Raw genomic sequence first — 23,241 nt, forward strand, 5'->3', positions numbered from 1 at the left:
CTTGGAACAGTCACTGCACCTCAGCCTAGCCTACCTCACAGGGTTGGTTGTGGTGATTAAACGAGGAAGGGGAGAACCCTCTTGTATGCCACCTTGAGCTTCTTGGAGAAAAAGGTGGGATATAAATGCAGTGAAAAATAAATTTGGCTCAGAAAGTGCAACCTTGCTGATCTGTAAGTAGACCTTTGTTTTGATATAACAAGGGCTAGATAAAGCAATCAGGATATGTTAAGAATGCCCCTCTATATGGAGTTACCCCGTGCCATAAGGTGATCATTGGGGACGCTGCACTACATCTCTGTCTACACAGCCTTTTTGGTGGTGGTGCTAAGGCTGCCCATTCGCCTCCATGCCCTTTCCCTTGCCTCATTTTGACAGGTGAAAGACTCGCTGATTCAAGCAGGCTTTATGCTATTTCTTACTGCTTTGGGGGAAGGGTTGTCACTCAGTGGTGGAGCACATGCTGTTTCATGAAGAAGGTCCGGTGTTCAGTCCCTGGTGACATCTTCTTGTAGTGCTGGGAATGTTCCCTGGCTGAAACCCTGGAGAGCCACTACTGCCGGTTAGTGTACACAGTACTGAACGAGGTTAATCAATGTTTTGACTCGGCATAAGGCAGCTTCTGGTCTTCTTAGTTTTTGTGCTGCTTTTTCACAGACCAGCTGGGCACAGAGGAATGGTGGGAGGCCCCAGCTGGGGAGCCCCCAAGGGAAGAAGGCTCAGAGCCAGAAGAGTGGTTTTGGGATGACAATGAGCAGTCAGGGGGAAAAGAGGGAGAAGCCTGGGAGGAGGAGGTGTTGGAAGCTGAAGAGGTCACAGGGTATAGTGAGCAGGGAGAGTCTGTGGCAGAGAGCAGTCAGAATCAGAGACAGAAGCCAAAGCAGGGAAGGAGTCAGGCTGATGAAGAAGCATCGGTGTCTCCCCTTCCTGCTGTGATAAGTTCCCTTGCCTTCCAGTCTACCAGGACCAGAAGAGGTATGAAGCGGCAGGAACAAAAACAGGCAAGCTAAAATAGTCTCAGATTACTTGAGAAGGATCCAGAAGAGGAGGAGACTGAGGCAGCTGTGGGAAGGCGGGAACCTTCAGTCTCCACAACTGGGGCAAGATCTACTGAGAAGAATTGCTGTGCTCATTAGGTCTGACACTCCTGAGCTGACCATGTTTCTGCAAATAAAGAGTTAATTGCTCTTACTCTGTGTGATTTACTGCTGGCTCTTGGGAACTAAGATTTTGGACCATTGTGGGATCTTATTAATATTGTGTATTAAATGTGTATACTGCCCTTCATGCGAAGATCCCAGGGTGGTTCAGAAAAGGAAAAAGCAAAATGAGAAAAATACAAAATAACCCCCTCGCACAAACATTTTAAAAGCCATAGAATGTCAATCAGTCCGAAACTTAGAATCATAGAATCATAGAGTTGGAAGAGACCACAAGGGCCGGCTCTTCCTATGTTGTAATGGCAAAATCTGACTTCCTCGCATTATTTAGAATCATAGAATCATAGAGCTGGAAGAGACCACAAGGGCCATCCAGTCCAACCCCCTGCCAAGCAGGAAACACCATCAAAGCATTCTTGACATATGCCTGTCAAGCCTCTGCTTAAAGACCTCCAAAGAAGGAGACTCCACCACACTCCTTGGTAGCAAATTCCACTGCCGAACAGCTCTTACTGTCAGGAAGTTCTTCCTAATGTTTAGGTGGAATCTTCTTTCTTGTAGTTTGAATCCATTGCTCCGTGTCCGCTTCTCTGGAGCAGCAGAAAACAACCTTTCACCCTCCTCCATATGACATCCTTTTATATATTTGAACATGGCTATCATATCACTCCTTAACCGTCTCTTCTCCAGGCTAAACATACCCAGCTCCCTAAGCCGTTCCTCATAAGGCATCGTTTCCATGCCTTTGACCATTTTGGTTGCCCTCCTCTGGACACGTTCCAGCTTGTCAGTATCCTTCTTGAACTGTGGTGCCCAGAACTGGACACAGTACTCCAGGTGAGGTCTGACCAGAGCAGAATACAGTGGTACTATTACTTCCCTTGATCTAGATGCTATACTCCTATTGATGCAGCCCAGAATTGCATTGGCTTTTTAAGCTGCTGCATCACACTGCTGACTCATGTTAAGTTTGTGGTCTACCAGGACTCCTAGAGCCTTTTCACATGTACTGCTCAGGATTGATTTGTTGTCCTCCGTATGTGGTTTTGGGTTGGGTTGGGTTGGTGGTTTTTTTTTTTTCTACCATCCTGGTTCGGCAGAAGGGGGGGGGGAGTTCTGGTTAAACTCTTGCAGCTGGATAAATTATCATTAAGTTAAAACCTGCTTATTGTTATTGTTACATGTTGCTCTCAGTGATTATCGGGTTGCATATTTTCCTGCCTCTTGCCACAAAATGAGAATCAGCCGTAATGCCAGGGTAGCAACTCAGCAAGAGCAGCTATTTAAAGGCAGAGAAACCACCAGATGCATTTTTCCCCCCGGTGAGAGGGAGGGAAACAGCTGTAATTGTTACTTAATAGGAAATTGTCATGGCTTGTGGGTCTGACTCTTGCAGAAGCTGAAAGATTGAAACATTCTTGTCAAGCCGCGCTGTGGGGAAATAGAACACTTTATTACAAACGCAAGTTGAATAACAGCCTTAAGCTATGTGCAAACGATAGGATTCCCCCCCCCCCCCGAGATTTGAAGGAAGTGTAATGGAGCCATCATTGCCCCGAGTCTACTTTATATTGTTGCTGTTGTATTATCCTTGTATGGTCTCAGCAGTTTATGACTTTTTTTCTGTTGCTGCACAAGCCTCAAAGCCTGATTGGCTGGAGATAGTAGCAGGACAGTGACAAATGTAGCAGGTACAGGTGTCTATGTACAGGTGTGCAGCTGCTGTTTTGCTAACATGCAAAGCACCCCTTACTGATTGCAGGGAGTGCTTGGCTAATTAGGTAGTACTGAAGGACAGAGGTGGACTTTGGGCTCTCAAATTTCAACCATACCCTGTGCAACATGGGTGTATCCAAGGCGGGGCGAGGGGGGCAGTCCCCCGCCCCGACCAAGCAAAACAATAGAAATGCTTAACTAACTAAGTAATCACGTCGGTTCTGCCCCCTCCCCCAAAGTCCTGCCCCCCACAACAAAAAAACTTGGCTACTCCCATCCTGTGCAACACTAAAATTCACCCCCCCCCGCCGCCTCCTGTGCTCCATTCTACAGTGTTATTCTGGTGCCCCCCTGCAGTGGGACGCCCAGTGCAGCTACACCCTACTCTAAAATTGTTGCAGATATTGATATTGTTCAGTTTGAAGCAACTAGAAGCATAATAACTGAGTCCTTTTGGAATAAATCATTGTCCATACCCATAAAAGTATTATTCAAATTCTTTAAAATAGTACAAGCCAGTTACAACCCTCCAACATTTCTCTGATGAAAATAGGGGTGATAATAACAACAACAATAACAATAACAATTTTATTTATACCCTACTACTCTGGACGGCTTCCAACATATATAAAAACATAAAAAAATATTTTATAACTTCCTGATAAAGGGCTGCCTTCAGATGTCTCCTAAAGGTTGTAGAGTTACTTATCTGCTTGGCTCGGGGGGGGGGGCATAACTGAGCCATACCCTCCAACATTTCTCTGATTAAAATAGTGACGTCCTAAGGAAAAGTAGAAAATTCTGGGTTCACATCTGAAACCGAGATGGCTTTCGTAAATCCTGAACTGTCCCTGGAAAATAGGGGCCCTTGGGGAGGTCTGCAGTAGTCTAGGGGCTGCTTCATTTCCTGATGCTTCGACATCAGATCTCTGACATGGGTTGTTCATGGGCCACAGAGATGGTTCAGGATCAGCATAGGGCTGCTGCTTCCTGTGATTACGTAGCCATCCATTCCTTGTCAATCAGTGAGTGTATATAGAATCATAAATCATAGAATCGGAGAGTTGGAAGAGACCACAAGGGCCATCCAGTCCAACCCCCTGCCAAGCAGGAAACACCATCCAAGCATTCTTGACATATGCCTGTCAAGCCTCTGCTTAAAGACCTCCAAAGAAGGAGACTCCACCACACTCCTTGGCAGCAAATCCCACTGTCGAACAGCTCTTACTGTCAGGAAGTTCTTCCTAATGTTTAGGTGGAAGAACCCCATGTTTGCAAAGGCTTCCTAGGAGCCCTACAAAACTCCACAGATCCTGGAAAAGTTTCTGTGACTTTCTTGCCAGTCTGGGAACAAGGGTGAGGCACGAAACCTTGAATTATCTGGTGTTGGTTTCCATGGGGAGAGGGTTTAAATATTTATTGTGCACCGTGAACAAACCCATTACTTGCTGTGATTTTTTTAAAGCAACTTTTAAAAAGATGTTCTCTTATAAATATTTAAGAAAGAAACTTATAGCAGTGGAGAGAATACAAAATGAACCAAAGGACTCTTAGTGAAAGTTTGCTCCTCTAAGACAAACAAAAGGGGAAGTTTTTTATATTACTGCGGACATATGAGACGAGATGCCACAAGTATAACTCCACAGCCTTGCAAACTTCAGACTCCGCAAAGTTTTTCAAAACCTGGCTCGACATATTCAAAGTATTTCAAAAATACTCAAAGAAGTAGCCTTTTTCCATGAAATGAAGCAGGCTAAATCCTTGGATAGTCCATAATAACTCCCCATTTTAGAATATATTCTTAAAATATTGATGCTGGTATTTGAGCCCCTCTTTATAGAAGAAAAAAAAGAGTGGTACGGTAAATTCCAGAGCTCTGAGTCTCACAGTGGAAGTAACCGATACTTCTCAGTCTGCATGAACCTTCATTTGAACAATTCAAGAATGTCACTGGTTAGGAGACACTGGTTCAGCTATTTTGAAAACTGCTGCAATCTTTGGCAGTTGGCACCCCTACTTAAGGACTCAAGAGTGGCCCACCCGTTGGCCAATCATTTCAGTGCTGGGGAAGGGCCTTAGCTCAGTGGCAGAGGTCATGCTTCGCTTGCAGAAGATCCCAAATTCAACCTCTGACACCTTCCTTGAAATAGAATCTAGGTATATAATAATATAATAGTAAAGGTAAAGGGGCCCCTGACCATCAGGTCCAGTCATGTCCGATTCTGGGGTTGCGGCACTCGTCTCGTTCTATAGGCTGAGGGAGCTGGCATTTGTCCGCAGACATCTTCCGGGTCATGTGGCCAGCATGACAAAGCTGCTTCTGGCAAACCAGAGCAGTGCATGGAAACGCCATTTACCTTCCCGCCGGAACGGTCCCTATTTATTTACTTGCACTTTGATGTGCTTTTGAACTGCTAGGTGAGCAGAAGCTGGGACCGAGCAACGGGAGCTCACCCCATCGCAGGGATTTGAACCACCGACCTTCTTATCAGCAAGCCCTAGACCAGGGGTCCCCAAACTAAGGCCCGGGGGCCGGATGTGGCCCGATCACCGCCTAAATCCAGCCCTCGGATGGTCCAGGAATCAGCATGTTTTTACATGAGTAGAATGTGTCCTTTTATTTAAAATGCATCTCTGGGTTATTTGTGGGGCATAGGAATTCGTTCATATTTTTTCCAAAATATAGTCCGGCCCCCCCACAAGGTCTGAGGGACAGTGGACCGGCCCCCTGCTGAAAAAGTTTTCTGACCCCTGCCCTAGACTCTGTGGTTTAACCCACAGCGCCACCTGGGTCCCTTAATTTATTATTTATACCCTGCCCATCTGGCTGGGTTTTCCCAGCCATTATGGCCGGCTCCAAATTGAATATTAAAACAATACAGAATTAAATATTAAAAAGCTTCCCTAAACAGGGCTGCCTTCAGATGTCTTTTAAAATTAGCATAGCTGTTTATTTCCTTGACATCTGAGGGAAGGGCATTCCACAGGGCGGGTGCTGCTACCGAGAAGGCCCTCTGTCTGGTTCCCTGTAACCTCATTTCTTGCAATGAGGGAACCGCCAGAAGGCCCTCAGCGCTGGATCTCAGTGTCCGGGCTGAACGGTGGGGGTAGAGACACTCCTTCAGGTATACAGGACAGGAGCCGTTTAGGTCTTTAAAGGTCAACACCAACACTTTGAATTGTGCTCGGAAACGTACTGGGAGCCAATGTAGGTCTTTCAGGACCGGTGTTATATGGTCTTGGCGGCCGCTCCCAGTCACCAGTCTAGCTGCCGCATTCTGGATTAGTTGTAGTTTCCGGGTCACCTTCAAAGGTAGCCCCACGTAGAGCGCATCGTAGTAATCCAAGCGGGAGACAACCAGAGCATGCATCACTCTGGTGAGACAGTCCACCGGCAGGTAGGGTCTCAGCCTGCATACCAGATGGAGCTGATAGACAGCCGCCCTGGACACAGAATTGACCTGTACCTCCTTGGACAGCTGTGAGTCCAAAATGACTCCCAGGCTGTGCATCTGGTCCTTCGGGGGCACAGTTACCCCATTCAGGACCAGGGAGTCCTCCACACCTGCCCGCCTCCTGTCCCCCACAAACAGTACCTCTGTCTTGTCAGGATTCAACCTCAATCCGTTAACCGCCACCCATCCTCCAACCGCCTCCAGGCACTCAGGACCTTCACCACCTTCACTGGTTCTGATTTGAAAGAGAGGTAGAGCTGGGTATCGTCCGCATACTGATGAACACCCAGCCCAAACCCCCTGATGATCTCTCCCAGCAGCTTCATATAGATATTAAATAGCATAGGGGAGAGAACAGAACCCTGAGGCACCCACAAGTGAGTGTCCAGTGGTCTGAACACTCATTCCCCCCCCCACTTTCTGAACACGGCCCAGGAGGAAGGAGCGGAACCACTGTATGACAGTGTCCCCAGCTCCCAACCCCTCTAGATGGTCCAGAAGGATGTTATGGTCGATGGTGTCAAAAGCAGCTGAGAGATCCAGCAGAACTAGGAAACAGCTCTCACCTTTTGTCCCTAGCTCTCCGGAGATCATCAACCAGTGCGACCAGGGCAGTTTCAGTCCCATGATGAGGCCTGAATCCCGACTGGAAGGGATCCAAGAGGGTCTGCTTCTTCCAGGTGTCCCTGGAGTTGTTCAGCAATCACCCGCTCAATCACCTGGCCGCATCTAAATATGTTTTTTAAAGAAGCGGTTTAATGACTGCCTCTTTCAGTGGGCCTGGGAAGGCTCCCTCGCAGAGGAAAATATTCACCAAACCGCATAGCCCATCGCCCAGCCCTTCCTGGCTCACTTTTACTAGCCAGGATGGGCAAGTGTCAAGGAGACAGGTGTTTGGTTTCACTCGTCCAAGCAGCCTGTCCACATCCTCAGAGGTAATGGATTGAAATTGATTCCATGCAACTTGACCAGACAGAGCTCCAGCACTCTCCTGCCTCAGCCTTACTCCCTCTGGTGGTGTCTACCTCCTTCCGAATCTGAGCAACTTTGTCTGCAAAAAACTTTGCAAAATTGTTGCAGGAGATCTTGGGCCCTGATGGTGAAGGTCGTTCTGTTAAATTGCGAACCATCTGAAAGAGTCTCCTGCTACTATTTTCTGCAGATGCAATAGAGGCAGTGAAGAAAGTCTTCTTTGCCATCGCCGTCACCACTTGGTAGGCTCAACGTTGAGCTCTAGCCCGTGTCCAGTCTGATTCAGAGTGAGTTTTCCGCCACCAGCGCTCTAGCCATCTCAGTGATTGCTTCATCACCCTCAGCTCCGGGGGAAACCACAGGGCTGTCCGGGCTCCATGCAAATCGGAGAGGGCACTTCGGAGTCAGACAGTCAATAGCCCTGGTTAACTCCATATTCCAGCGGGTCACCAGAGAATCAGCTGAAAGGCCATCGACATGGGATAAAGCATACCCTACTGCTCTCTGGAAACCATTTGGATCCATTAAGTGGCGGGGGCGGACCATCCAAATTGGTCCTACCTCCCTGTAGGACCGCAGAGAAGTCCAGTTGCACCAGGAAGTGATCTGACCATGGCACTTACTTTGTTTCACTTTTACTTAGTGTCAGATCACCCCCATCCAGGCCCGGCTCTAGGTAGACCCCCGGTGGCGCAGGGCACCATGGCGCCGGCCCACCAGAAAGGCGCAGCGAGCTGCGCCCGCCCGCTGGCCGATCCGCCGGGCAGCGGCACCCACCTGCCCACCGCGCTGGGAAACGGGACGGGAGGGCGCCAGAGAGATCGCGCTGTGCCTGCCCGCCCGCCACTGCACCCACCCGCCCACCGCGCTGGGAAACGGGACGGGAGGGCGCCAGAGAGATCGCGCTGTGCCTGCCCGCCCGCCACTGCACCCACCCGCCCACCGCTGTGCCCACCCGCCCACCGCGCTGGGAAACGGGGCGGGAGGGCGCCGGAGAGATCCGGCGCACCACAGCGGCAGGGGCGTTTAAGACGGCCCTGCCCCCGTCACTAGAGTGAACACCAGGTCTAAGGCATGTCCTTATGAGTTGGGCCAAACTTATTCTGGGACAGCCCCATGGAGGCCATACTTTCCACGAAGTCCCGAGCGGCCCCTTGTAAGGTCATGTCAGCATGGATATTAAAAGTATTAAAAAAATACTTTTTATTTTTCCAATTAAACAAAACATAAAACAAAACAAAACCGTTCCTTTTATGCATTCAGTCTCACTTCGTAGGATTTATTTCAGTCCTGCAAGTGTCTTTACACTTGCACAGTTTTTCTCCATATAGTCAATGAATTTACTCCACTCTCTCTGGAACTTTGTCTCTCCCTGCTTTCGGATCCCACAGGCCAACTTTGCCAGTTCAGCATAGTCCATCATTTTTCTCTGCCACTCCTCAATAGTTGGTACATCCTGTGTTTTCCACTTTGGGGCTAATAAAGTTCTCGCCGCGGTTGTAGCATACATAAAAAGTCTCTGGTCCCCCTTAGCAATCTCATCGCCCATTAGTCCCAATAAGAACACTTTGGTTTTTTGGTGAAAGTATACTTAAATATCTTTTTCAGCTCATTGTATAAATTTTCCCAAAATCTTTTTACATGTCCACCACATATGGTAAAATTGTCCATCTTTCTCTTTACAATTCCAGCACACTTTGCTACTCATCCTATACATCTTAGCTAATTTTACTGGTGTTAAATACCATCTATACATCATTTTCATAACATTTTCTTTTCTTCTTTTTTTATAAACAATTTATTAAATTTTCCAATTAAAACACATTTAAAGACATTAAACAAAACAAACAAACATTCAAAACAACACAGTACCATACATCATTCTTTTTAACCTTCTCACAATCTTCTATTAACAGTGCTCCGCCGAGCTTGACTTCCCTCCCTCCCCTCAATAGGTTTTCTAATCAGTTCTTATCTCGCAGTTCCTTTATATCTTCACCTTAAAGTCAGTTCGTAGGATTTATTTCAGTCCTGCAAGTGTTTTTAAACTTCTACAGTTCTTTTCCATATAGTCCACAAATTTACTCCAATCTCTTAGAAACCTTGTTTCCCCTTGGTTCCGGATCCAGCTAGTCAGTCTCGCTAATTCTGCATAGTTCATCATTTTTGTCTGCCACTCTCCAATCATCGGTAAGTCCTGAGTCTTCCATTTTTGGGCTAATAATGTCCTAGCCGCGGTTGTTGCATACAGAAATAATATATTATCCTCAGTAATCTCTTGGCCTATCATTCCTAACAAAAATGCTTCAGGTTTTTTGGGGAAAGTATATTTAAAAATCTTCTTCAATTCATTATATATCATTTCCCAAAATTCTTTAACTTTTTCGCATTTCCACCACATATGATAAAAGTCTCCTTCCTTCTCCTTACATTTCCAGCACATTCTATTACTCATTCTATACATTCTAGATAGTTTTACTGGAGTTAAATACCATCTATATATCATCTTCCAAACATTCTCTTTCAAGGCGGTACATGCAGTGAATTTTAATGTTTGATTCCATAATTTCAACCATGCGTCGTATTCAATATTATGCCCAAAATCTTTTGCCCATTTTATCATCACCTCTTTTGTCAAGTCATCTTTTGTATACCATTCTAACAACAAATTATACATTTTAGACAATATTTTTGTTCTGCCTTCTAGCAACTCTGTTTGAAATTTGGACCTTTTGTCCTCAAAACCTATCTTTTTGTCTTTTGAAAATATATCATTTATTTGGTGGTATTGCAACCAGCTAGTCAGGGAATCTTTAATTTCTTCATAAGGTTTCAATTTCCAGCCTTGTTCAGATTTCCTTAAAATTTCCTCATATGTCGGCCTCTCCCCTTCCATATTAACCTTTTTTACTGTAAATACCTCCACTGGTGAAATCCACCATGGGGTCTTAGTCTCTAACAGCAATTTGTTTCTTTCCCATACTTCAAACAAAGATCTTCTTATCACATGGTTCATAAACCCTTTATGTGTTTTTTTCTTATCATACCATAGATATGAATGCCAACCGGCTCTGTTGTCGTAACCTTCCAAATCTAATAAATCCGTATTTCCCAGTGTTATCCAATCTTTTATCCAGCAGAGACAGGACGCCTCAAAGTATATTCTCAAATCCGGCATGGAGAATCCGCCTCTTTCTTTCCTATCAACTAAAATTTTATATTTTATTTTTGTTTTCTTCCCCTGCCAGACAAATCTTTGCAATTCTTTTTGCCAATCTTTGATTTGTCCTGTCCCTTTTATTATAGGTATTGTTTGAAATAAGAATAACATTTTGGGTAATACGTTCATCTTTATTGCTGCTATTCTTCCAAGGAACGACAACTTCATTCTATTCCATGCTTCTAGATCTTTCTTTATCTCCTTCCACACCAGTTCGTAGTTGTCATTAAACAGATTTATATTTTTTGCTGTCATCCATATTCCTAAGTATTGTACCGTTTTTTGCAATTGCAATACCATGTCTTTGTTGTAACTCTTCTTTCTCCTCTTTTTCTAATTTTTTTATCATCATCTTCGTTTTTTGTTTATTTAATTTAAATCCAGCCAAATGTCCGAATTCTTCTATTACTTCTATCACTTCTGCAACACTTTATTTAGGGTTTTCCAAAGTCAATACTAAATCGTCCGCAAATGCTTTTAATTTGAATTCTTTTGCACCTACTTTAATTCCTTTAATTGTTTTAATTTCTCTAATTCTGTTCAGTAATACTTCTAGGACCGTGATGAACAATAGCGGTGACAACGGACATCCTTGTCTTGTTCCTTTCGTAATTTCGAAGTAATCTGTTAATACATTGTTTATTATCAGTTTTGCTCTTTGTTCCGAATATATCGCTTCTATTCCCTTCAGGAAGGATCCCTCTATTTTCATCTGTTCCAGGTTCATCTTCATAAACTGCCAAGATATATTATCAAAAGCTTTCTCTGCATCAATAAACATCAATGCCGCAGGTTTATCTATTCTGGTCTCCAAATATTCTATCACATCTATAATATGTCTTACATTGTCTTTTAATTGTCGACCAGGTAGAAATCCTGCTTGATCTTTATGAATCAGTTCCTTCAGTATCCCTTTTAGTCTTGTTGCCATTATATCTGCAAAAAGCTTATAGTCATTATTCAATAATGAAATTGGTCTGTCGTTTTTCACATCTAAACCATCTGAACCTGGCTTCGGTATCAGTGTTATATACGCCTCTTTCCAAGTATTTGGGATCTTTCCTCCTCTGAATATATTGTTCATTACTTCTACTAAAATAGGTGTTAGCTGTCCATTCAGTACTTTATAGTATTTTGCTGAAAGTCCGTCCGGGCCTGGTGCTTTTCCTTGCTTCATTTTCTTTATCGCATTCTGAACTTCTTGTACAGTTATTGAGGCATTTAATTTATTTCTCTCTTTTTCTGGAATTTGCTTTAATTTGTATTTCTCCAAATATTCTTTTATCTTTCTAACATCTTCTTTTCCTTTGCTATATAGATTTTTGTAATATCTTTGAAAGGCTCTTCTAATTTCCTTTGGATCCTCCGTCATTTCTTCTTGGATTTTAATTTTATTTATTGTATTTTGATTTTGACGTTTTCTCAATTGCCAGGCCAACAGTTTCCCTGTTTTGTTTGCCGATTCAAAATTCTTTTGTCTCATCTGTTTTATCTTCCATTCTATCTCCTGGTTCACCAACATGGAGAATTGTGTCTGCAACATCTTTATATTATTCTTAATTTGCTGATCATGTGGTTTATCAATCAAATTCTTCTCGTTCTCCATGAGATGTCTCATAATTTCTTCTTTTTTCTTTTCCTTTTTTTCTTCAGGTAACTGTTCTTTTGTATTAGGAAGCCTCTCATTACTGCTTTACTTGCATCCCATACCATATCTAGTCCAGTTTCTTTGTGTAAATTCCAGTGGAAGTAATCCTTCAAGATTTCTTTAGCCTTTTCGACAATTTCCTTGTTCTCCAGCAGTTCTTCGTTCATTCTCCATCTGAAGGAATTCTGTTCTTTTCCTTTCATCTCCATAAATATTGAATTATGATCCGACAATGTTCGTGGCGTAATCTCACTCCGTAGTGTCCTGGGCACTAGTTCTTTAGATATCCACATATGGTCAATTCTTCCCGAACTCTGATTTGGTTCTGAGAAGAAAGTAAATTGTTTCACCGTCGGGTGTTTTATTCTCCAAATATCCACCAGTCCCAGATTATATTCTACAAGATCAAAAAAAGATTTAGGTAGTTTTCCATCGTGTTTTCTCTTTCTTGTTCTATCCATTTCGGGTATCGCCACTCCATTGAAGTCTCCCATTAAGATGATCTTCTGATCCATATAATCTGTTAATCTTTCTTCCAACGTCTTAAAAAATTCTGCCTTGTTTTCATTCGGTGCATAGAGTCCAACCAAAATCAGTTTTTCTCCATGTAATGTTATCTGTACAACGATCACTCTTCCCTCTTCGTCCCTTGAGATCAGTTTCGGGTCCAATTTCTCTTTTATATACAAAACCACTCCTCTCTTTTTATTAGCAATTGAGTTTATAAATTCTTTTCCCAGTCCTTTATTAATCAAAATATGCCTATGTTTCTTTGCAACATGAGTTTCTTGCAAACAAATTACATCCAATTTCTTTTTCTTTAATATATGTTCAATCTTATTTCTTTTCTTTTTATCATTCAAACCATTCACGTTCCATGACAACACCTTAAGTGCCATGCTTAATTCTACTTCAAAAATCTATTTTAGTTTTAGATGGGTGTTATAATACTGTCTTTATCCTCCTCCTCTTCCTTTTCATCTCCCGATTTTCCTTCTTCTCCCGACTCTTCCTCTTCCTTTTCTTCTTCCTCTTCCTCATCCTTCTTTTTTCCTTTTCTCCTCCTTGGCTTAGTTTCCTCTTCTTCCTCTGCGGTCTCTTCTGCTAAGATTGCTAAGCTTGGTTCCAACGTTCCAAGGAACTTCTGGTATTTCCTTAAGAATTTTCCAATGTCAGACATGCTTGTCAACATATGTTTATTGTCTTTATAATAAAACATGATCCCTTCTGGGTATTCCCACTTATGTTGTATTCCATTTTTCTTCAACAATGACACCATCGGTTTATAAGCGTCCCTTTTGCGCAAGAACCTTCCTGGTATTTCTTTAAAGATGATTATAGGTCTTCCTCCAATAATCAGTTTATTAGCAAAGCTCAGTCTCAATATCTCATTCCTCAATTCCATTGAGTTGAAAATAATCAAACAGTCTCATCAAATACTTTTAAGAGAAGACTAAAACCCTGACAAGTGGATCCTTGTGGCAAAGACCCATTCATCCAGCAGGGAAAGCCTGTTGAACAAAAATGTCTCCAACTGTTTTCGAAAAGTACATGTAGTAGGTGCTTGTCATATCTAGACAGGGATGCTATTCCAGAGAATTGGCGAAGCCACACTAAAAGCCCTGCTCCGAGTAACTGCAAATCTTTGGAACTTGCAGGAGAAACTCTCCCGCAGGCCACAGGGAACTCCTGGGGGTGTAAGGGATACATGGTGTCAGGGCCGGTGCTAGGGTTTTTGGCACCCTAGGCAAGATCACCTTCTGGCGCCCCCACCCCCCCCGGCCTAGATGGCGGTTTTGCGAGAGGTGGGCGGCGGGGGGACCAGGCAGCGGCGAGAAAGGGCTCCTTTCTCGCACTCGTCCCTCTCCCGCCACCTCTGCAGCTGACAGCAAGGACAGGAGAGGAGCGGCAGGCTGCAGAGCTGGAGGTGCACAGCTGAGCCTGCCACATCCACCATAGAGCCCCCCGCGCTGCGCCTCTGCCCAGCCGCCTCATGCGCCCTTGCGGGGCTTTCTCTGGCAAGAGGGTGAGGCTGCGCTCGGAGGACCCCTGGCCCGTCATCGCCACCGTGGTGACTGGGGAGGGAGGGGCCACCGCCGCCCCCTCGGCTCTCCTTCTCTCATCATCATCATCACTTTTAATTTGTATACCGCCTTTCTATCATACAATACTCAAAGCGGTTTACAAGCTGAAGAAACAGAATCTCATGAAATACAAAACAACCTTATAACAATCTAATGCAATACACAAATATGATAATAAAACATAGCTTTAAAATAAGCAATCAAATAATGTAACGTTCAACAATCATTAAAATAGTATAGAATAATATCAGCATATGAAATTTAAACAGAAACCCACTCTTAACATTTACAATAAATTTCAAAACAATAATCAATAAAACAACAGCAAGCCACAGTGCATAAAACAATACAATACAAATTGAAAAATAGAGACTGGAGGGTGAGGCAAGGCAGGTGGAAGGAGGCCTTGCCTGATGGAGTCTCTCCCCTCACAGTTCTTCCTCCAGGCACAGCTTCCTTATGAGGAGTCCCAGGGTCAGAGGGGGCGAGGCAAGGCAGGTGGAAAGAGGCCTTGCCTGATGGAGCCTCTCCCCTCACAGTTCTTCCTCCAGGCACAGCTTCCTTATGAGGAGTTCCAGGGCCGGAGGGGGCGAGGCAAGGCAGGTGGAAAGAGGCCTTGCCTGATGGAGTCTCTCCCCTCACAGTTCTTCCTCCAGGCACAGCTTCCTTATGAGGAGTCCCAGGGCCGGAGGGGGCGAGGCAAGGCAGGTGGAAAGAGGCCTTGCCTGATGGAGTCTCTCCCCTCACAGTCTTAGCGTAAGCCGCGGCGCCTGGGGAAGGGCAACGGCGCCGGTGCCTGGGCCGTGGGGTGCGCCTCTTCCTGGGCACGCCTTGTGCAAAAGGAGCGTTGTGCCGCGCACGGGGTTCACCCCATCGGGGAGCGGGCTCATGGTGCTCGGCTGGCCGGGCAACACCGTTGCTGTTGCGCTGGGCGCACGCGCACTTAGATTTCCCCACCTGCTCCGTCATGCGGTGCGGCCCTGCGCCCCCCTGCAGGGCATTGCAGGGAACCACCTCTGCAGCAAGCAGCAGCAGGAGGGAGAGCGGCGGGCAGGGGGCAGGCTGGCAGCGGGCCCCCCATGACGGCGCCCTAGGCAGTTGCCTAGCTCGCCTCTATGGATGCTCCGGCCCTGCATGGTGTTATGAGGGATACAGGACTTACAGAGAATACAACAATATAAAAGTTACATAAGAATCAAAGGCAACAGTTGTGATGAATCTCCTGGCATTTGAAGCCTCTCTGATCCTTTCCCCGTTAAATATATTGTCTTCCAGCTCTTAAAAGGAATGTCCATCTCTCACTGGAAAAATCTGGAGAAACCAGAAGATGAGGATGAAGCAGGAAGTGGGGGCTGTGATGACGAGGACATCTGTGGTGGTGCAACTTCTGGAAATGGGGAATTAAGAGTGAAGAGTCAGTTGAGATTCTTGGCAGGTAACTGGTGAGGTGGGTGGGCAAGGCTGAACTAGCCAGTTCTTTATCCTTTCCTGGCGGGGGGTTGTCTGCAACCAGGACAGCCAATATTTGGCTGTGCATTAACTGTCCCCCAGTTCCAGAACTAAAAGCAGGACTGGGCAGATTCATTGAGGAGTGGTGGGTACCCATCTGTGATGACTTGCAACGCTTGACAGAGGAGGCTTTACTGGTGGTGCCACTGCTGAGTTGCCACTGAACCTTGATCAGGACTTTCAGTGGTGGTTCCCCTCTTGTGGAACACCCTCCCTGGTGAAGGAGTCTGTCTGAATGGTGGCTTTTCCTGGGAGGCTTGAAATTATTAGCAGTGAGGGCATGTTGCTTTTAGCTCTTCTTACCTCTATTAATTTTTTTCTTGCACACAGGCTGGTTGTGCTTCTCAAAAACTGAACACACACATAGATACATGCATGTGAAGAAGGACTTAAATTAGAGAAGGGATTTGCAGTTTTGAGGCTAACTTCTGTTTTCCTCCACCTCCAATGGGGAAGGGTCGTTGCTCAGTGGAAGAACATCTGTTTTGCACACAGAAAGTCCCAGGTTCAGGCCTGGTGTCTCCAGACAGGGCTGTGAATTCACCCTGTCTGAAACGCTTGAGAGCCTCTTCCAGTCCATATAGACCAGTGATGGGCAACCTTTTGAGCTTGGTGTGTCAAAATTCGCCAAAAAACCGAGCATAACTCGGGGTGTGTGTCACTTTGAGAGAAAAAAACATAATTTCACGATATTTACAGTTTAAATAACAAAATGTATAATTACAATATATTACTGTATTTAATAAACCAAAAACTAATTATTTAACCAAAGCAAACCAAAAAACCCTTATTTATCACAAAGTGCCCAGAGTTGTTGAGCTTTTTTGGGGGAGCTGCTGACCAAAGTTTTGGAGGTTTTTTGGGGAGGTGCAAAAGTTGCTTTGCTTTTGGGGGGGAGAGAACAGAAATAAATGACGAATAATACTTTCGCTGGAACTAACACGCAGCACCGACAGTCTGCCAAAGCGCCAAAAAATCCAGCACAGAACGGGTTAAAAAACGAACGCTGTTACACCCAATCATCGTCTGCCAAAGTGCCATAAAAACAGCACAGAAAGGGTTAAAAAACTAATCTCTGGCTACCAACAACAACAACAACAACAACAACAACAACAACAAAGGATCCGGGTTTTAACAGCAGAGACAAGCTGTAGCGTGAGCAGGAGCGTGAGCACAAATGGGGGGGGGAAACAACAACGACAGCGCGAATGGGCCAATGGGGCGCGTGCCAGCAGTAAGGGCTCTGCGTGTCACGTCTGACACGCGTGTCATAGGTTCGTCATCACTGATATAGACAATGCTGTGCTAGATGAACCCAATCATCATCTTGCGTTCACATAGTGTTCACTTGTGTTCACATAGGCCTCAAAACTGGTGTTGCTGACATGACAGTTTCTCTCCCCACCAGCACCACCACTCTGGTTTCCCCACCTATCGTGGGAAATAAACTGTTTTGGGAGGAGAGTGGTGTGCTGCTCTCCTCCCCACAGCAGATGCTGTATCCTGGAAACAGATTCACTTTATGGAACCACCCTTGGGAGATCCTTCAGAATTGGATGGTAGTCCAGAAATTGAAATGATTAGCTTGGGAAAAACCACCCAAGTGAAAGCTCAGTGACCACAGTGTCTTGCAAGGGTCATTCCCCAAAGTGGTGAATCTCATTATATGGCCTATGTGGATTCCAGGGCATCTTTTAGCCATAGACATCAAACTAGCAACAGTAGATGGGCAAGAACCACAGATCCCTGGGGTGTTGCTAGGAAGGCTGTGTCCTGGCTTCCGGGTTCAGCGCCAGCGCCGATCGGCGGGGTTTCGTCTCGTCTCCGAGACGGCCCGTCCCTGCTAGGAGTGGGGAGGGCAGCGAGAGCGACGCTGCGCCCCTTAGAACCTCGGGAAGGGCGTCCCGGGGGCAAATTTGCTCGGCACAGCCCCAATCCGGACTCCCCAACCCTTCGGCTAGCTCTAATAAGAGCTCCGGAGCGAGGAGGGTAGAAGTCGCGGGGGCCATTTTGAGCGGCAACGTTATTCTAGCAGGGAGAAGCTTCAAGCCGAAGGCGGAGAGCGCTGGATTCTTCCGAAAATAAAACGATTGGAAACAAGATTGTAAGTAACCTCACGATTTGGATTATAAAACAATTTGGATCTGGGAGAGAGGGGAGAAAAGAGGAAGCCACCCCCCCCCACGGCAACAAAAGAGACAGTAAATAGAAACCCGAAGCCGTAAACAGAAGATTTGCAATTCAAAAGGATCCCTCAAAGGCATCAAAGAGAATCTCCCCTTTGATGCAGGGTGAAAGGGGAGAGAGACTGTGAGTGCCCTGCAGCAAGAGGTAAAGACTAAGAAAAACCTTTCTTTTCCTCGGGAGCCGGCAGCCCAGACAACCCAGTGAGTTGATCAGGATTTATAAGTCAATTTTTATTTCACTTTGTATTTCTGGACTTTGTGGAATTTCTTTTTTGGTTTAAATGTTTGTGAAATGTGAGTTCGAACTTTATTGTTAATAAGACTTGAAGAATGCAGCCAGTTTGTTAAAATGGAGTCGAGAAAATAAACTGTGATCATATTCCACCCCACGTGACAAGTTTTGACCTTGGCAGGATTGAACTATGTCAACAAAAAAGTGTTCCCCTGAGTTCCAGCGGTCTGTTTTGACCTTAATGTGGGAAACAAGAATAGAATTATGTCAAGAGGAGACACGACGGCAAGAGTTACAGCAACAATTTCAGATGGTGATGGCAGAATATGATTTTTTAGAAGATGAAGCTTTTGACACTGAAAAAGATGATTGTGAGAATGACAATGATGGTGACTGTGATTTGGGAGGAAAATGAGGACTGTGATGATTCAACACAAAATGAAGCACACCACGAAAAAAATGATGACTTTACTCTACAAAAAGTTGGATGGAGTGCCCTGCCTTTGAGGGGGGCACGATTGGTATTACTGGAACTCCAGAACGCCCACAGGGAAGAAGGAAAAAATATGCAGAGAAGAGAAGAAATTCAGGGGTCCTGTATGGTGGCCTGGATGGCAAAAGACTGTAAACAGGGGGTGGGGTGAAGGGAAAGTGATGTTGTGATTATAAGGATGGATTTTTCTGTTTTGTATTGTTTTTTTCTCTTTTTTTGCCCTTTCTTTTTTCTCTTTTTTCCTATTTCTATTTTTCTCTTTTTTTGGTATGACAATAGATGGTTGGATGGATGGCCTCCTGCGTACTGCCCTGGTTTGCTGGAGCTCCCTGGTGGCAGGGGGGGGCTTTGGGGTCAGGGGAGGGGGAGGAGGACAGAAATCCAAGCATAAAATGGACCATCTCTGACTGTTCACATACATGGGATACTTCTGTGGCAGGGGAGGACCCATGTGGGTGGGTAGGAAGGAGGTGGAAAAGGTGTTTATGTATGTACCGTTTTTTTTGTATTTTGTAAAATTAATAACAAGTATGTTTAAAAAAAAATGCTAGGAAGGCTGTGTCCTGCGACTCTACACCTTTGGGTGCCCTTAACCACTGTGCCTTGGGTATACAAAAATGTAAGAAGATCCTGCTCCATCGGGCCAATGGCCTGTCTGCCCATCACCATGGGGATAGGGATTTATCCCAACATACAAGTATTTGCAAAGCGATTTTCCCCAATATAAGAATTACATCACCACCATTATCATTATCGGTACTAGATCAGCCAGTGTTATTACCTGAAGGTTTCCAAGAGACTTATAACACAGGTAAAAACACAAATAAATATATTCATACCATAAAGCACGTAACAAACACAGGAAGCTTTGTCTGCATGCGAACAGTAGTTTGTCAAAAGCTTGGTAGGGGGATGATATAAATCTTTACCTGGTGTTAGAAAGATGTCAATGAAGGTGCCAGGTGGACCTCACTGAGGAGCACATTCCACAGTGTTTGCCGCTTTCATCAATACTTTCATCTGTGTGCATAAGTTACCCTAGCATTTCTCTGCATGTTAATTCGGAGAAGTGCAGATTTTGAAGGATGGGTGTGTTTCGCTTTGCACCCTGTTTTGCAAAGTGAGTGTTATGTCGAGTTCTGCTTTCTCTGTGAACTGAACGGAATCTCTCCCACATTCCTTCCTCCCTCCTATGTGGACCACAGCGCAAATGTCACTCCCCTCGGTCCCTGCAAAAGCATTCTTTTCCCAAGCATTGCTGCTCACTTCCCTTTCCCAAGACCAGAGAAATGAACCTGGGTAGGCTCAGCCCTCCAGCTTTCAAGTTTAAAGAGGAAAACAGGGTCTCTTAAAATGAGGCCAGATGCTTGTATAAATTCCCTCCCCTTGATCAGGGACAATTACCTGCTATTTAATGGAGTGGAAGCTGAGGTATTTAGCCGCTGCTTGTCAGGCACTATATATATATATATATATATATATATATATATATATATATATATATATGGATAAATAAAACACCGAGATAGTAAAATACTGGGTAAGAGAGAGCAAAAGTGACCTTTGAATTATCCTATCCAGCCCTGGTGAACATTGGGCAATGAGAGGACATCTGTGGTTCATATACAGAGGGAGGCATCTCCCTTTCCTTATCTAATGCTCAAGCCATCTTCAGGGCCAAAACTGCAGGTCTGCAATTGGATCTGTTGGTGGCCTCATCTTTAATGAAATGCAGCCAGTTTTGGATCTGAGAAGCTATGCAGGGGGGAGGGGGTGTTTGACCCTCCATGGGCACCCATCAACCCCCTGTGGGAGAAACAGGAGAGGGGTGAAGTGGATAGGTAGAGATGGAGACCAGGGAAATGAGGTAAAATAGAGAGAGGGTCAAGTAGGTCTCTTGTAGCACCCCCACACGCCTGCAGTTCATTAGTCAATAAAACCATTCCCCTTCATAATGTGTGGTTTGACCCTGACTGGGGGGGGGGGCAGAACCAGAGGATATGATAATGCTGGGCCAGATGTCAAATCTGCTGTGGAAAATGGGGCACAGGCTTCAGGTGCACAACTCTGTGCTATCATGTTTGCTCAGGCTGCAATGAACAGACCTGACTCCACCCTCGCCCACTGAAAGACTACTAGGGGGAAGTAGTGGCTTAACAGGGGTGAGCTGGAAAGCATCTAGTTCAAATGTTGGCTCCACCCTGGTTTCATACCTGCCAAGTTCCAGCCTGAGAAATAAGGGACTGGACCGGAAGTAGCAGGCCGGAAGTAGCGCTGCCGCCATTTTGGAACTGGGCAGAGCATGCTCAGAAGCGACTTTTGATGCTGCTCTGCCCTGTTCCAAAATGGCCGCCGCACCAGAAGTCGCGCTGCAGCCATTTTGGAACTGGGCAAAGCAGCATCAAAAGTCGCTTCTGAGCATGCTCCGCCCAGTTCCAAAATGGCCGCCACGCCAGAATAAACCGGGGGGAAAACAAAAAAAACCATTTTTCGGCTGGGGGCAGCTGGAAAAACGGGGGTTTCCCAGGGAATACGGGAGACTTGGCAGCTATGCCCTGGTTTCATTAGGTGGTCTTGGGCAAGCAAGCATTCCCTGGCCTTGCCACCTGTAAGCATCTGTCAGGGATGCTTGAGCTGAGATTCCTGCATTGCAGGGGGTTGGACTAGATGACTCTCAGGGGACCTTCCGACTCTACAACGGTATGATTCTATTCTGTGAAAATGGGAATAACAAAATGGACTCTAGCCTAGTAGGGGTGTTTGCAAGGAGGTATGGGGAGCACTTGATCGATTCTTATGAGGATACTAGCCATGATGGCTTTTCTCTGCCTCAGGGCCAGCCCACCCATGAAGTGGGGTGAAGCAGCTGCCTCAGGCTGCAGAAGTCCCCTAGGCATCACCCCCATAGTCTCCCCCACCCACCCTGACACCTCCACCACTGGCAGGGGTGCAACTTGAATAAAATATTGGGGATGAGGGCAAGTAAGCCCCGCCCCACATTTTTTATTTTATTTGCCCCCTCAAATATTTCACTGGAGGTGCTGAAGTGACCTCAGCCCCTAGGACTTGGCTCCTATGACCTCTGGCAGAGAAGCAGGGGCGATGCAAGTGGCAGAGGTGACGTGAGGGAGGTGCCACGTGGCAGTGGTGGGTGGCGTGGTGGCAGTGGCAACAGGTTGAGGAAGGTGGCAAAGCCACTTCCCATTTTGCCTCAAGCAGCAAAATGGGACACAACTCCCCTGCTCTGCCTCCCTGGTCAGATGCAGCAATGCTTCTGAATGCCAGTGCTGGGAGCCACAGGAGGGAAGAGTGTGGCTCTTGTGCTCAGGAGTCCAGCTTGAAGGTTTCCCATTGGAGCGTCTGGGGGGGCCACTGTGAGAACAGGACGTTGGACTGGATGGATCATTGGTCTGATCCTGCAGGCTCGCCTTATGCTGCAGGCTCTCCTTATGCTTTTAGATTCTTATGGGACATAAAGAGTGGGCAAGAAATTCAGTTAATATATATGGTACATAAAATAATAAACATGTTATTACTCATTTTAACACTGTGCTTGTTCTCCTGTGTCCAATGTAGGAATATGCAGCCACCCAATTCCTGCAACCTTTGCATTCTCAGCACTGCACTCTAACCAATATTTGCGAGTGTAGACCTTTTAACCACCCCCGAAATAAATTCAGACAAAACTCAATTTTTTTGTTTTTGTTTTTGGCAGAATTTAGGCCAGAACTTTATTGATTACAATAAAGTGAGTGGTTGCATAGGCTCTGGTTCAACTAGCTCCCTCCACCCTTGCAGGCAGCGCTGACCCAGGGCACCAACCATAAGTCAGCCTTGGGTGAACACCTGGGACATGGGCGTAGGCAGGGGGGCAGGAGGGGGCAATTGCCCCCCCTAGAAGCAGGGCCGCTGGCCAGCCTGCCCCGCTGCCGTCTCCCTTCTCCCTGGCGGGCGGAGGGAAAGCCAGGCAACCGCTTTGCGTGGCTCTGGGACTTTCCCTCCACCTGCCCCGGCGATTGCAGAGGGGGAAGAGGGGATCGGAGCAGCCCGATTTCGGGCTGATCCTGGCTCCCCCTCGCCCCTGCCGATCGCGGAGGGGAGAAGGGAGTCGGAGCAGCCTGATTTCGGGCTGATCCTGGCTCCCCCTTGCCCCTGCCGATCGCGGAGGGGGAGGAGGGAGTCGGAGCAGCCCTATTTCAGGCTGATCCTGGCGCCCCCTCGCCCCTGCCGATTGTGGAGGGGGAGGAGGGAGTCTGAGCAGCCCGATTTCGGGCTGATCCTGGCGCCCCTGCCAATCGCGGAGGGGGAAGAGGGAGTCTGAGCAGCCCGATTTCGGGCTGATCCTGGCGCCCCCTCACCCCTGCCGATCGCTGAGGGGGAGGAGGGAGTCAGAGCAGCTGCTCCGATCCCCTCCTCCCCCTCCACGATCGCCAGGGCGGGAGGAGGGAAAGCTGGCAAGGGAGAAGGGAGCTTTCCTTGCCCCGCTGTGGCCCCTCCCCCCGCCCCTTGGCCCTGCCCCTTGCCCCCCTGATTTTCATCCTGGCTACGCCCCTGACCTGGGACAGT

General features: G+C 46.3%; 1 protein-coding gene across 3 annotated transcripts in view; it reads left to right on the plus strand.

Annotated features, from left to right (window-relative positions):
- GPC3 (glypican 3) overlaps positions 1–23,241 on the plus strand; it is a 225,059-nt gene that overhangs the window by 159,299 nt on the left and 42,519 nt on the right. For 2 of the 3 annotated variants that reach the window (XM_060270435.1, XM_060270436.1), the window contains one exon: positions 15,531–15,690. The exons of the other annotated variant lie outside the window; for it this stretch is intronic. In XM_060270435.1, coding sequence (XP_060126418.1) covers positions 15,531–15,690 — 160 coding nt within the window. The remainder of the gene's footprint in view (positions 1–15,530; positions 15,691–23,241) is intronic. 3 annotated transcript variants of the gene reach the window in all.

The sequence above is a fragment of the Zootoca vivipara genome, chromosome Z (assembly GCF_963506605.1).
Source record: "Zootoca vivipara chromosome Z, rZooViv1.1, whole genome shotgun sequence".
Classification (NCBI taxonomy): Eukaryota; Metazoa; Chordata; class Lepidosauria; order Squamata; family Lacertidae; genus Zootoca; species Zootoca vivipara.